The sequence below is a fragment of the Dipodomys spectabilis genome, unplaced genomic scaffold (genome assembly GCF_019054845.1).
Source record: "Dipodomys spectabilis isolate Male_0828 unplaced genomic scaffold, ASM1905484v1 ptg000001l, whole genome shotgun sequence".
NCBI lineage: Eukaryota > Metazoa > Chordata > Mammalia > Rodentia > Heteromyidae > Dipodomys > Dipodomys spectabilis.
The window spans coordinates 3,489,499-3,503,906 of NW_024870678.1; the positions used below are offsets into that span (position 1 = coordinate 3,489,499).

The 14,408-nt window shown below is 36.2% G+C and overlaps 1 protein-coding gene across 1 annotated transcript in view; it reads right to left on the reverse strand.

Annotated features, from left to right (window-relative positions):
* Ak9 (adenylate kinase 9) overlaps positions 1 to 13,488 on the reverse strand; it is a 91,233-nt gene extending 77,745 nt beyond the window's left edge. Inside the window, exons 1-8 of the mRNA XM_042693545.1 lie at positions 13,366 to 13,488; positions 12,036 to 12,099; positions 10,099 to 10,151; positions 9,900 to 9,996; positions 5,639 to 5,751; positions 2,510 to 2,695; positions 783 to 911; positions 304 to 378 (exon numbers count right to left, since the gene is read on the reverse strand). Of these exons, the coding sequence (XP_042549479.1) occupies positions 304 to 378; positions 783 to 911; positions 2,510 to 2,695; positions 5,639 to 5,751; positions 9,900 to 9,996; positions 10,099 to 10,151; positions 12,036 to 12,099; positions 13,366 to 13,482 (834 nt within the window). The 5' untranslated portion in view covers positions 13,483 to 13,488. The remainder of the gene's footprint in view (positions 1 to 303; positions 379 to 782; positions 912 to 2,509; positions 2,696 to 5,638; positions 5,752 to 9,899; positions 9,997 to 10,098; positions 10,152 to 12,035; positions 12,100 to 13,365) is intronic.
* Positions 13,489 to 14,408: the final 920 nt, after the last annotated feature.

A 14,408-nucleotide genomic window follows, 5' to 3' on the forward strand; every position in this document is an offset into this window, starting at 1 on the left:
GGACTTGCCTTGTCAGGCTGACTTTGAACCTCAATCCTCAGATCTCAGCCTCTTGAGTAGCTAGGATTATACTCATGAGCCACCAGCACCTGGCTTTATAATGTAATTCTAAATTGCAATGTAATTTTGATATACATGTGAACACAAACAAATATCAAATTGAATGTTAATGTGTTAAGACAAAATTTTCAAAATGTATAGTACCAAAATGTAAATATATTTTTGTGTATTAATATAAATGTAATGCTGTCAAAAGTTCTAAAATTTCCAACCATGAGATATTCTCATTGAGCTTGTACTCACTGTGAAGAGCTCCTCTGGTGTTCTATTTCCATCTAGCTCAACAAGATACTGAGGATTGTGTTCAGCCATTGTTTCCTACAGGTAACAACATAATTTTAATCTGAAATCACTGGGAAAATTGAATACACAAATCAGAATCTTACTGCACTGAGACGAGATACTTAAAGTTAACTTGTTGGCAAGATAGTCTCTTAACATACATTTTCTACCCCAAACCATTACCTGAGGTCCCCTAGTAACGTTTTTAAATTGCAGTTAATTTGTCACTTTTCCCCTACTGAGTTACCTTCTAAGAATAAAATCATATGGCTGTGGAAAAGAGCCTTTGGGATGGAAACCTTTTTGTAAGTTTTCTACCAAGTTTAAGAGAAGAATCCAACCAACAGTCAACAGAGATGAAGACGTGAAAATAATTTCTCTATAGATAAACTACAAACAGCTCCATTCCACTTTTTAAAAGAAAGCTATCTTGTTCTTACTTCTAATGCATGAAGAACTGTTTCCTTATAAAGTCTGATAACTTCTTTGGCATTTTCCAAGTAATCCTCGGGCCTTTGAATTAGATGGTGGAGAATTTCAGCTACCACCTGCATTTCAGCAAGAAATGTCTAAGTGGGGGGAAAAAGAGACATTATCTTTAGTTCAATGATTATCCACTTTACAGGTCACATTCTTCCCTCCTATGTCTAAAAGACATTTTATGGTAAGATGCAAAAGGAAGAAGCTCAGACAGTGAATATTTATTTAAGATAGATTGAGCTACGAGTTTTTATTAGACAAAACAAAGTTTTAAGTTGATATGGATACTTATTATTTGCTTTCCAACAAATTAGGAAAGGTGGAGAAAAAATATTAGATCTTATTTTTTTTTTGAAAGACAAAGTTGTAGTTTCTTTGAATACCTGAACTTAGAGTTCACACTTTCATTCCTTATTCAGTAAATGTTATTGAGTCCTTACCTTCTCCCCAGTACTGTTCTAGGAGCCTGGGATCAAACGTGAACACAAAGCTCATAGAGCTTACATTGCCATTGGGAAGACAGCATCAACAAATAGACAAATATATGATATGCATATTAGGTGGTGGCTAAGTATGAGGAAGAAAAGTAAAGGTGAGAGTAATCGGAGAAGATTCTATTTTTATACCAGGAGATCATAAAAGGGTTTTCTGAATGAGTGACATTTGAATTGAAACTGGAAAGAAGGAAGGGAAAAACAGTCCAAGGATATGAGAACAGTATGCGTTAAGTGGATATGTGACGGCTAGCTAGAAAGCTGGTGTGGCTGAGTCTCTAGCCTTGTACACCGTGTAAGGATGATTAATGAGAGATATCTACACTCTATCTATCTATCTATCTATCTGTCTGTCTGTCTGTCTGTCTGTCTGTCTGTCTGTCTGTCTGTCTATCAATCTATTTATCATCTATCTGTTTATCTGCTGGTCCTAGGTCTGGAACTCAGCCCTGGTGCTTTCCCTGATCATTTTTGCTCAAGGTTAGTACTCTACCATTTGAGCCCCAGCTCTTCTTTTAGCTTTTTTGGCGATTTATTGGAGATAAGAGTCTCAGACTTTCTGGACCTCAGTCCTCAGATTTCAGCCTCCTGCATAGCTAGGATTACAGGCATGAGCCAGCAGTGCCTGGCTTATGTTAACAATTTTAAATGAAAGAATATATTAAACATTTATTTAACCCATAGTGAGGAAGCAAGCAGTATGACAAAACAAACTATTAATACTTACTGAAATAAAATGACAAAGTTAAATCCTATAGAAATAGCCTTGGGCTGGGTAATGGTGGCTCATATCTGCAGTCCTAGTTACTAAGGAGGCTGGAGTTCTGAGGATCACAGTTCAGAGCCAACCAGGACAAGAAAGTCCATGAGACTCTTATCTCTAATTAACCACCTAAAAACTGGAAGTGGAGCTATGGCTCAAAGTGCTAGTCTTGAGCAAAAAAGCTCAGGGACAGAGCTCAGGTCCTGAATTCAAGCTTCATGACTGATAAACAACAACAACAACAACAAAACCACACACACACACACACACACATACACACAGCCTTGATTGCTGCTTCATGTCCTCTATAGCAACAAAAGAGTGACCTTGGATTTTTTCTGCTAGTACCTGCTCTTATTCATATTGCCATTTAAATTAGTTACAGTGGATTTGAAAGTATAGTATTTGGTTTGAACTATTGAGATAATACCTCTTCTTCTTCTTGCTCTTCTTCTTCTTCTTCCTCTTCAGCTTTTCCTTCTTTTTGGGTCTCTTTCTTCTTTTTCTTATGGCTTTCAATGATTTCAGGGTCCCACTGCTCTCTAGTATATATATGTCCTGTAATGTTGTGTTGTCTTTGCCCAGTAGTTCTTTGGCATAAATCATAGTCAGGGCACTAAGGAACAACATTATTACATTATTTACATTTTGAATATACTTTTATTTCCCATTTACATATTATGCAATAGATAAACCAAAATTTTCTTTAAACTTGAGCATGTGCAATGTTGTGACAGGCAATTTGATCAGATTTTATAAAATACTAAAGAAGGAATAATATACAACTTTTGTGCCATGCCAACATTTTTGTCTGAAATTTATATGAGAAAATGGAAATTATAAATTGAAGAAAGAATTCATTCTGTTTGAAGAATGGGAGAAGGAGTAGAAAAAGAGAACAGGAAATCAGTTTAGCCAATAACCTTTCCACGAGGATTCTAACATGTATAAAGCTAGGAATGAAGGAAAATGGGGAATATCCATATTTCCAACAAAATATTAATCTTGTCTATTTGCAAATTATTATTATTTATAGATTTCTTGGCAAAGTACTTCATAAAATGTCTGTCAGGAATAGGACCTGAAAAATCATCTATTCTAAAAATATAACCTTTAACTTTTAGAAATAAGAAATTGAGTCCATATAGTAAGGAAAGACAAAACTAAAGTCTACAAATAAATTTCTTGTCTTGAAGTGCACTCTTACATCCAATTTCATTCAATTTACAACTAATCCTTTAAAAATAAGAAATCTAATGTTGTGACTAAAGCCAGTTAGGAGACCACAATATCATATAGAGGCCTTCTGATCTATGCCTGTACTCTCTGGGCACTGTATTAATTAATAATAATGCTTTGGGGTATAAATGCTGTTTTGTAGTATTAAATACACTGGATGATACTTTATGGCAGTTAGGGTACAATTGTATATTACTCATCAGGAGAGCTTGTTAGAAATTTCTTCTCTCCTTTGTAGTTTATTAAGATTGGATACCTTAGCTATTTAAAAAGCATCCTGCACACTTATAGCTCACACTTGTAATCCTAGTTACACAGGAGGCAGAGATCTGAGGATCAAGATTAAAAGCCAGCCCAGGCAGGAAAGCCCATTTATCTCTGCATTTAAATACCAAATGATTAGAGTGGAGCTGTGGCTCAAGTGGTAGAGTGCTAGCCTTAAAAATCTAAGAGACAGCACCTAGGCCCTGAGTTTATGTCCCAGGATTGACACGGGGCATCCACACGTGCATGCACATGCACGGGCACATACAACACACACACACACACACACACACACACACACACAAGCATCCTGAGTGTGGTGGCACATATCTATAATCTCAGAATTGAAGAAGCTGAGACATAGCATCCTAAGTTTAAGGTCAGCTTGGCTAAATAGTGAGATCCAGTCTCAAAAACAGAAATAAACCCTTCTCAAACTCCAAACCCCAAAACAGAAAACTAAACAAACATTCTTAGTGATTCTGATGACAATCAATTTTGTGAAACGAGCAATGGAGGAACTTTCCTTGTTCATTTTGTGATTCTTCATACCATCTCAATGTTCAAGGGGATATGATTTTTTAAAAATACAAATACACCAGAAATTTTGTATATAATTTCAGGGGGCTTATGGATGCTCAAGTTCTCAAAGAGCCCAAGCTAAGAAATTCTGCTCCGGAAATTCCAGGCTTTTCTCACAAATAAAGCCAAACCATTAGAGAAATGTGTATTTCACTGGGCTGTGTCTTACCCAACTTCTCTGATTGCATTGGAACTCTGCAAGCACAGTGAAACAGCATGGCATTCTCACTAGCCCATTTCTGACATGAAGGACTTTCATTCATTACATCAAGCAGTTTCATATTCCTCTCATTTCGAATGGGAGTTTAGTTTTTCTAGAGGTATGGCTTGCCTTTGCACTGAAAATGTTTTGATAAAACCAGTCATATTATAACAAAGTTTGGATTCAAATTTAGTAAGTATTTAGGGATTTTAGTCTAAGATCTGTATACTCTCTCTCTCTACCAGCTTTTGATTTTTTATTTATTTAATCTATATTTTCCACGACTTCGACTTTATATTTGGTCTCAAGTTAATTGAGATAATCTTCTCTTTCAATTAGGAACACAATCTTTTATGTGTGAAATCCTCAAGTTTGCTCAGGATTTGGATTGGTTCCTGGTTATGGGCAGTGGTTGGAGCTACAGATTCTCACCTACTCAGCACTAGAAGGTCTCTTCTTTCTCATAGCTGACTGTCACATTCTAATGGTCATCAGCATCTGAGCTGAGAAATGTCTGATATATTCTGAGCTTTCATAAACCCTCTGAGAGAACAAGGTAGTGTCTGAACGTTAAAACTATTCATTCTTTTTCACACAACTCGACATTTCCTTACTGAATTCCTAGCACAAATCCAGCAACTATTCTCATCTTTGTAGAGGAAACAGAGGTTTCTAAATGTGATCAGATTCTAATAGACAATAAAAGACCCAGCCTCAGCTCCATATAGCTTTCTTTAACATTTCTGTCCCAGAATAATTTTTCTTTCGATTTATTTAACTGGTAAATGTATTAGACACTAGTTACCCTGTAGTCTGGTAGTTGATAATGAGTTAAGTCATGGTTTCTACCTTTAAGTAACAAAGTTTAGGAAGAAAACGGACTATATTAGTGATGTGAGTGATAAGAGAGAAGAGAGTAACATGAATGATCTTCAGAGAAGCAGCATTTAGCTCTTCTGTGGTTAGGTGGGATGGGGAAGAAGAGAGAGAAGTGGGCAGGAGGTTTCCATGGAAAGTTCTGATGAGAGGATGTCTGAGCTAAATTTCAAACAATAGCTACGGTGAAGCTTGGTGAAACAAGTAAGGAAGTATTTCATGTGGATAGAACTGCAGGTATGAAAGTGTAGAAATATGAAAAAAATATAAGTCTCCATGGTTGATGTATAAATTACTGCCTCCATTACTATTTTAAAAAATTGAAAATATTCCTTGATTTTAAGTACTATAAAAAAGAAAGGTTTTATATGCTAGAAAAATAACTAATATCCTTACCTTAATATTGATTATTATATCAGGTTTCATTTTTAAATTTTTAACTAATTCCATTTGCTGCATAGTAGATATAGAATCCTGTGCCAGTGTTGGGATTTCTGTGATAACGTAGCCTGTAGAATAAATTATAGTTTCTGTCATTTATAACACTATTGGTATCTTAGAACATAGATTTATTTTATTATTACTTTATGAACTATTATCTAGTTAGTAATGAACATTGATAAAGACCATGAAACTGTGTTAGAAATTTTAAATTAACAGTTGCCACATGAAGGAAAACTATGAACAATGTTTTGCTGATAATAAATTTCATTGGGGTGAGGAAAAGACATCTTTAGAAATTCCATATTCAATTTATTTTAGACAGATGAGGTCCTCAGAAGAGAAGTTAATGTAATTCTTTTAACCCATATGATGAATGATAGGCATATTATAAAAGTTGCATGACATATAATTTCATGATAGAATACATGTAATATTTATGTCAGTTAACAAGAGTAATAAAACACCCATGTACTAACCGTATGATTTTTGCCTCAGCACATTTAATGGCTTGCATTCCCACCTAGAAGCCAAAATCTCCTACTCAAATTCATCCTTATATTAATTTTCTCAATATATTCCTTTAATTTTGATACCTTTTATTTTTTTTGGTTGTTGACCTTGTTGTTATCACTGTACTTATTTTTATTTCTTTTCTCTTTTTCTCTTTGGTTTATCACTGTTCTAGTACCCTGAATCTTGTATACATTTTTATCTTATTTGGGGAAGGGAAGGGGAATAACAAAATGGTGAAACAAGGACACAGGATGACCCAATGCAACAATAATACTCACAAGACACTATGTTGGAAATGAACTGTACAACTTTGGCAGGGAGGTGTGGGGAGGAGAAGGGACAGTGGGAGAAAGACATAGGAGTGGGTAACAATATTCAACAAGAAATGCACTCATTACCTTACTTATGTAACTATAACTCCTCTGTATAGTACTTTTACAACAAAGTAATAATAATTATTATTATTTTGATACTTTCTTACTGTGGGAATTAAAGACCTTTAGTGTATTTTTCTGCAATTTTTATAGAACATTTATTTTCTTGGAAAGACAATTGACAAACTATGTTATTACCATGGCTTGGCTGTTTGAGAAGGTGTTCATTAAAAAAAAAAATAAATGAAGTGGGCCTGTCACTTTATTTTTTTTATTTTTTGCCAGTCCTGTGGCTTGAACTCACAGCCTGGGCACTGTCCCTGAGCTTCTTTTGCTCAAGGCGAGTACTCTACCACTTAAACCACAGTACCACTTCTGGCTTTTTCTGTTCATGTGGTACTGAGGAATTGAACCCAGGACTTCATGTATGCAAGAAAAGCACTCTACCACTAAGCCACATTCCCAGCTTGAGCCTGTCACTTTAAAGATAACAGCTGATAGTACAATTTAAGTGAAAATTTGAATTTTGGAAACTTGTATCCAGTCATAAGCAATCTTCAATAAGTACTTCTCCAATTCCAGAAATGTGTGAGGATGGAAACATAGATAAGGAATTCATTACTGTTCCATATCATTTTTTGAGACCATTATCAAAACCTTTTGAGACCATTATCTCCTGTGAAGATAAAGGAATGGCGGGGGGACTGGTACAAGTCCTTACTGGGAGACTGTGCACACTAGCCTAGGCAGAGTCGTACTTTGTAGGTCATGGTCCAGCCTATCATCACCCCAACCACTAGAAAACTGAAAGACTGTCCAGATTCCTACTCAGTGGTTATCAACTGGTCCAGATCACGCTCTTACTTTGACTCTATTTCTTGGCACAGTAAGAAGGAAGAGGCATTTGTTATTTCTCTAAAACTGTAAGTAAATGGTTATTGCTTTCAGATCAAGGTGATAAGTATGTTAGGTAGCTTTGTGCCCAGCCAGACCTGGTACCTATCAGACTTCAGGCCAACCTGACATGAGTATACTGGTGACTATTGACTTGTAAGAACCATTCACAATAAGATACATCTGGGGGTTGGAGGGACCTAGCCCGAGGCTGTCCATCATTCACTGAGGAAAATGAGTGTTTCCAGAATTCTGTAGGAAAAACAGAACAGGGAGTCTGCATGCCCAGGCACTCATTCTGTCTTCTCTTCTTAGGTGAACATATGGTTTCCAGAAATTGATTTTTTTTAAAGGCCAAAATAGCACAATGGATTGTAAGTGAAAAGGCTGTGTAGATCCTTCTTAATGACAGTCTCAAAGAATAAATGGGCTTTGGTACAGAAAAAAAAAATAAGATTGACTGGTAACACTGTACAGTGCTCCTAGCAACACATATCTCTCTTTAAGGATTTCAGTTTCATTCAGCCTCACTTCACCTCTGACTCAGTACCCCAGTTTAAAATACCTTTAACTCGGCCTGGGAAAGTGGCTCAGTGGTAGAGTGCTTGCCTTGCATGCATGAGGCCCTAGGTTTTATTCCTCTGCATCACATAAAACAGAAAAAGCCAGAAGTGGTACTGTGGCTCTAGTGGTAGAGCACTAGCCTTGAGCTGAAGAGCTGAGGGACAGCACCCAGGCCCTGAGTTCAGGCTCCATGACTGGCAAAAAAAACCCTTTAACTTCAGTCACATCAACCAGCTTATTTGCTAAGACCAAAAGTTTTGGTCTTGCTAAGACCAAATATCAAATCTATCATGGGAATTTGAGCACAGGTTTTCAAACTGTGTTTAGCAAGGTGATAGTGTTAAAAACAACAACAACAACAACCCCAAAACTCCTTTGGAAATGCTATGGGATGGGTAGGAGAGACTAGGAAGAAAGGAATCCAAACCCTGTCTCCACTTCAACCTTTAATGAACCAGTTATGCATCCTACAGGAAGGGCACATTGAAAATGTGACCCTCAGACTTAAGATATCATTTCTACCATTTTGCAGTGCCAGCTCACAGGGAAGATACAAGTGTACAGTGAATACTAAGGGCATAGGAATATATTAAATTATATCAGGAGATGCCATTAGTCAAACTCAGAATGTATAAACTACACACAGTTAACCAGTTTCTTCAACAAAGAATAACATTTAAAGAGAGAGACAAAGAAAACTAGAAGTAACTGTGGAGAAAAAGAGGGTCTCACACGGATCTGCTGAAAAGTTTAAACAGCAGAGAACTCAGGCAGCAAAGGGCATGGTAAACATATACAAATTGGTGTGCTCACTTTCATAAAACAAATACTAAAAAGGATGAGTAGACCCCGTAGAGCAATAGTGTCTATCTTACCAATGGATTATCCAGGAAAAAAACCCAAAACTTCAGAATTAAATGGCTCTACCAACTAAATGAACTTCACAAACATCTGCAGAGTATCCATCCAAAAACTGCAAGTGCTCATGGAACTTTCTTCAAAATAGATCGTATTTTAGGACATAAAGCAATTCTCAAATAGTACAAGTAAACTGAAATAACTTCTGCTATAGATCAGACTGAAAGAGAATAAAGAGAGAATAAAAAGAGAACAAAATCGACAGCAAGACAGACTACAGAAATGTTCAAGCACATGGAGACTAAATAATATATTTTTGACTGACCAATGGGCCATAGAAGTAGTAAAAGGAAAGATTACAAAATTCCACAAATCAGGTGGATGATTTTCTCCCAAGGTCCATATTTATATTTCTTCCTTTCTTTTAAAAATGTCTTAAGAGTCATTTTCTTTGAGTCAGACTTCAGTGATCTTTGTATGGCAAAATTATATATCCACAGCTCTTTCTTAGCATCTATTTGAGTAGAGGAAGACTTTTTGAGTCCAAAGTCAGAAAGTGGACTGAATGAGAGGGCTGAAGTCTGTCAGTATCTGAGGCAGAGGCAAGTTGGTGGCATTGTAATCTTACAATTGAGGATTAATGCAGAGAAACCAAATCATCAACAAGACTCAGTGTTAACTGAAGGCAGGAGCAGGCAACAGAGGCTGCAAGCACTGTAAGATGGACGCCAAACATTTTTAAGGCTTTCATCAGATAACACAATGCTAAGTAAGATTGGATCACGTAAATTTAAGTTTTCCTTTTGAGCACAAGTGGACTCTGGATTATAAAGCAAATCAACAAACAAATCATCTAAACTCAACTGACAATGAAACTGATATTTTAGTTGGAAGGCACAAGGAAGAGGCATCCCGGGTTTTTTTTTTTTTTTTTATCTCGGATATGATAATGATGTGATAATGATCTCTGTAGTAGATATCTCTGATGTGATAATGAACATACCACATACCAAAATGAGAGACTTCTGTGGAGTTGAGCTTCTCTATCATTAGCTTTATGACAATTTCATCTGGAATGCTGTAACCGCTGACTAGCATCGATTGCAACTAAGAACAAGCACAGACATTGTACATTACTGCGTGGTAGATCTGGGAGAGAGAGCTTTTGTTTCCTAATTGTGGTAATTTTTAAAATTTAGGTTTGCTCACCATAATTCCTGATTCCGTTTCACCAGAAATGTGTTCTTCTAATACTGGTAAAGCTAAAGCATGAATTAAAAACATGAACATAAACTGAATTGGGATTGGAAAATAAGGAACATGTCTCGAGTCTTATAATTAAGAGCAAAGATGAACATTTGTGTATTACTTCTTTTTTTTGTGTATTAGTGTTATTTAAGCCTAAACAAAGTAGGTGCTGCATAGAAAACTTGTTTCTGTCATTCCACTAGCTGAAGACTCTTGGTAGAGTTACCACCCTAAACATCTCTGTTGCTTGAAAATATGTGCTCTGCATAATATAGGATAAATTGAAGTATATATGACAGTGATTTGTAAATTGCAAAATATCCTGTGAAGTATATACTTGTATTAGTACTGCAGATCCTTTTATAACCAGTTATACTAACAGTGCAAAAAATACACATTAAATAACAATAAAATGATCACAACTGTAATCCTAGCTACTCAGGAGGCTGAGCTCTGAGAACTAAGGTTTGAAGCCAGCCTGAGCAGAAATGTACTGTGAGAGTCTTATCTCCAACTAACCTCTCAAAAAAAAAAAAAAATGGGGGCTGGGAATGTGGCTTAGTGCTTGCCTATCATGCATGGAACCCTGGGTTTGATTCCTCAGTATCACATACACAGAAAAAGCCAGAAGTGGCGCTATGGCTCAAATGATAGAGTGTTCTCCTTGAGCAAAAGAAGCTCAGGGACAGTGCCCAGGCTCTGAGTTCAAGCCCCAAAACTGAGATTAAAAAGAGGAAGCGGCACTGTGGCTCAAAGTGATACAGCTCTATCCTTGAGCAAAAGGGCTCAGGGACAGCTCCCAGGTCCAGAATTCACTCTACCACCAAGCCACATTCCCAGCCCTTGTATTAGTTATTTCTACTTTTATGATTTTTTCATTCTTTATTTTCTATTAGGAAATAACCTTACTGATTTAAAGTAGTGAATATTATGTGTATGCACACATATACATATGTACATATGCATGCATGTATGTATAACATGTTGCCTTATATATGTTGCGTAGAAAGAAATTTACAAATAAAAGGTACCATTTATTACTGAAGATAATTAAATTTTGGAAAATCTTCCCAGGAAAAGCAGTGAAAGTTCTCTCTCATCTTTGATAAGACTCAACACACACACACACACACACACACACACACACACACACACACACACACACACACACACACACACACACACACCATAGTTCTAAATTACAAAATCAGAGAATTGGAGCCAGTAATTATGGAATCAGAGATGTTAAATAAACATTCCTAAATTCTATGAACAAAAGTAGGACTAAAATATGAGCAAAACAGCTGGATGCTGGTGGCTTACATTTGTAATCCTAGCTATTTAGGAGGCTGAGATCTGAGGATTGTGATTTGAAGCCAGCTGGTGCAGAAAAGTCCCCAGGAGACTCAACTCCAATTAACCACTTAAAAACTGGAAGTGGTGCTGTGACTCAAGTGGTAGAGAATTAACCTTGAGCACAAAGAGGCTCAGAAATAGCACCCAGGCTCTGAGTTCAAGCCCTGCAAACTCCCCTCACCCCCACTCCATCTCCCCCCCCAACACCCCCCCCCCCCCCCCCGCCAAAAAAAAAGATGAGCAAAACCTGATTGCACTGATGCTTTTAAAAGGTTAATTAACTATCTTGCCCATGTAATTGTAACCCCTCGGCACAGTATTTTCACAATTAAAAAAAAAAAGAAAGAAACAAAAAAAAGGTTAATTAATATTCACAGGGTTGATAGAGAGCTCTGATAAAACAAATATGACACAGTGTTAATTCAGTGCTCTAGGTGGTGAGAACTTGGGTAGATGGATATTCACTGCACAATCATTTCCATTTTATGCAGATTTGAAGGTTTTCATAATAAAAGTTTGAGAGGAAAAGATGAAATACTTACCTTCAACACGAATACATTTCCATGCCTGGGCCAAGTGTTGAGCTAAGGTTGTCTTGCCAACTCCCTTAAAAAGAGAAATGTCAATTAAAATCGAATAGAACAGTAATTTTTTAGGGAAGTACATATCCCATCTGATGATGGTTATTAATATATGACCGTTTTCCCATAAAAGTGAAAGTAAACCCTATATAGTTAGCACTTTATTTTCTCCAATTCTTGCTTACACCTCCTGATGTGAACTGAATAAAAAAAATTAAAATTGATAAAATCAGGAGTGTTATACCCCAAATCATGAAACTATACCATTATGATATTTCATTCCTTTGATTGCCAATTATTTTTGATTGCCAAAATTTTAAGTCTGATTGTGATTGAAAAATATATTGATATTTATCATTTTCTTTTTTTCTGAAAAGAAAATGAGTGTTTTGAAAGACATATATTTAATAATTTTCAAGAGCAAATAAACCTTTCTTAACAATACCTTTGTTTCACATCATACTTAAAAAATAAATGTCACTTTTATGAAGTAACATTTGCATCTAGTTGCTTTCAAAGTTGGCTTTTTAAATAGTATTATGAGAAAGGTGCTGGTGGCTCACACCTGTAATCCTAGCTACACAGTAGGCTGAAATCTGGAGGATTGTAGTTCAAAGCCAACATTGGTAGAAACTGTTCTCTGGACTCATCTCCAAAATAACCAGCTTTTTAAAAGGCATGGCAAAAGTGTGGCTCAAGTGATAGAGCACTAAGCAAACTGAGCAAGCACAAGACCCTAAGTTCAAACCCTTTTTACTGCCAACAACAACTAAAACAAAACAATATGTTGTGTTTAGAAACACAGTGAAAATCGTTGGAAATATTCCTTGCTACCAGTCTCAGGCTTCTTATAAAATTAAGGATGGGATGCAACTCTTGATCCTTACTCTTCTGGAGAAGGTTTTGAAATAACCAACTCAGTCCTGTAATGGTAATGGTTCCCCATAGTGTCTTCAGATATTAATAGAAACAACTCATCTTAATAGTGTCATGTCTTCAAAAATCCAGATTCACAGCAAATTTCTAAGAAAGTCTTAGATGAAATTTGTCTGATGTCACTTTAGATTTCAAACTGTTGGTATCCTTATGCAATGTTCTGATATGTTAAAATTTCCATTTAAAAACAAATATAAATACAATCCAATTTCCCTTTTAACTGGAGTTTTAAGAAAGTTATAAATTTAAACAAATATTATATTAAATTTCAAATGAAGATCTATTGGATATTCAACAAATTAACATACTTTCATTAAAAATAAAATTACAATAAATAAGAGAAAAGATAACTTACTGGTTTCCCAAATATAATAAAGCAAACAGGTTTGGAAAGTAAAAAATCCCTTTCAGTTTCATCTTCATCAAATATATCTGCAAAAGGAAGTTCTTCTGTATTCTCTTGAGAAGTCATGATACGCAATACTACAATAAGAAAAAAATCAAATTATTTAAGTGCCTAATTTGGTTGGAGCAGACAGGCTAGGGAGAGCTGTATTACTTCATAAGCAATTTCATATCATGAAATACATGGGTTTTGTCAGTAGCTGCAAATAAGTTAAATTCACCTATTAAAATAATAATAGGCCCTTAGTCTGAGAGAGAAAATCTAACCTATGTCTTGCATCAAAAAGAGCTCAAAAGACTATGCTTCCAAAGGACTAAGAAGAAAATATGTACAAATATGCATATTTAATATGTGTCCTGTATGGAAGATCAAATTAAAGTTAAGTCTGTTATATGTACATATGTGTATATAAATTTTACCAGAAATAGAAAAAATGCTGGCTAAATCTATTGGAGTCATATTTGCCCTGTTTTTGTTGTTGTTTTTCTTTTTGTGCGTTTGTGTGCTGGTCCTGGGGCTTGAACTCAGGACCTGGACACTGTCCCTGAGCTTTTTTTTTGGTCTGGTCGTGGGCCTGAACTCTGGGCCTGGGCACTGTCCCTCAGCTCTTCAGCTCAAGGCTAGCGCTCTACCACTTGAGCCATAGCGCCACTTCCGTTTTTTTTTTCTTTTTTGCTTATGTGGTGCTGAGAAATCGAACCCAGGGCCTCATGCATAAGCCTTCCCTGAGCTTTTTTGTTCAATGCTAGCCCTCTACTACTTGAGCCATAGGTTCACTTTTTTGGGTAGTAATATGGAGATAAGGATCTCATGAGTTTTCTTGCCTGAGCCGGCTTTTAACCGGGAGCCTCAGATCTCAGACTCCTGAGCACTAGGATTACAGATGGTGAGCCACTGGCACCTGGCATATTTTCACATTTTAGGTAATGCTGGTTAAATATATGTAGAAAAATCCAAAAGTAGTTTTTACACATATTCACTTTGTAATACTT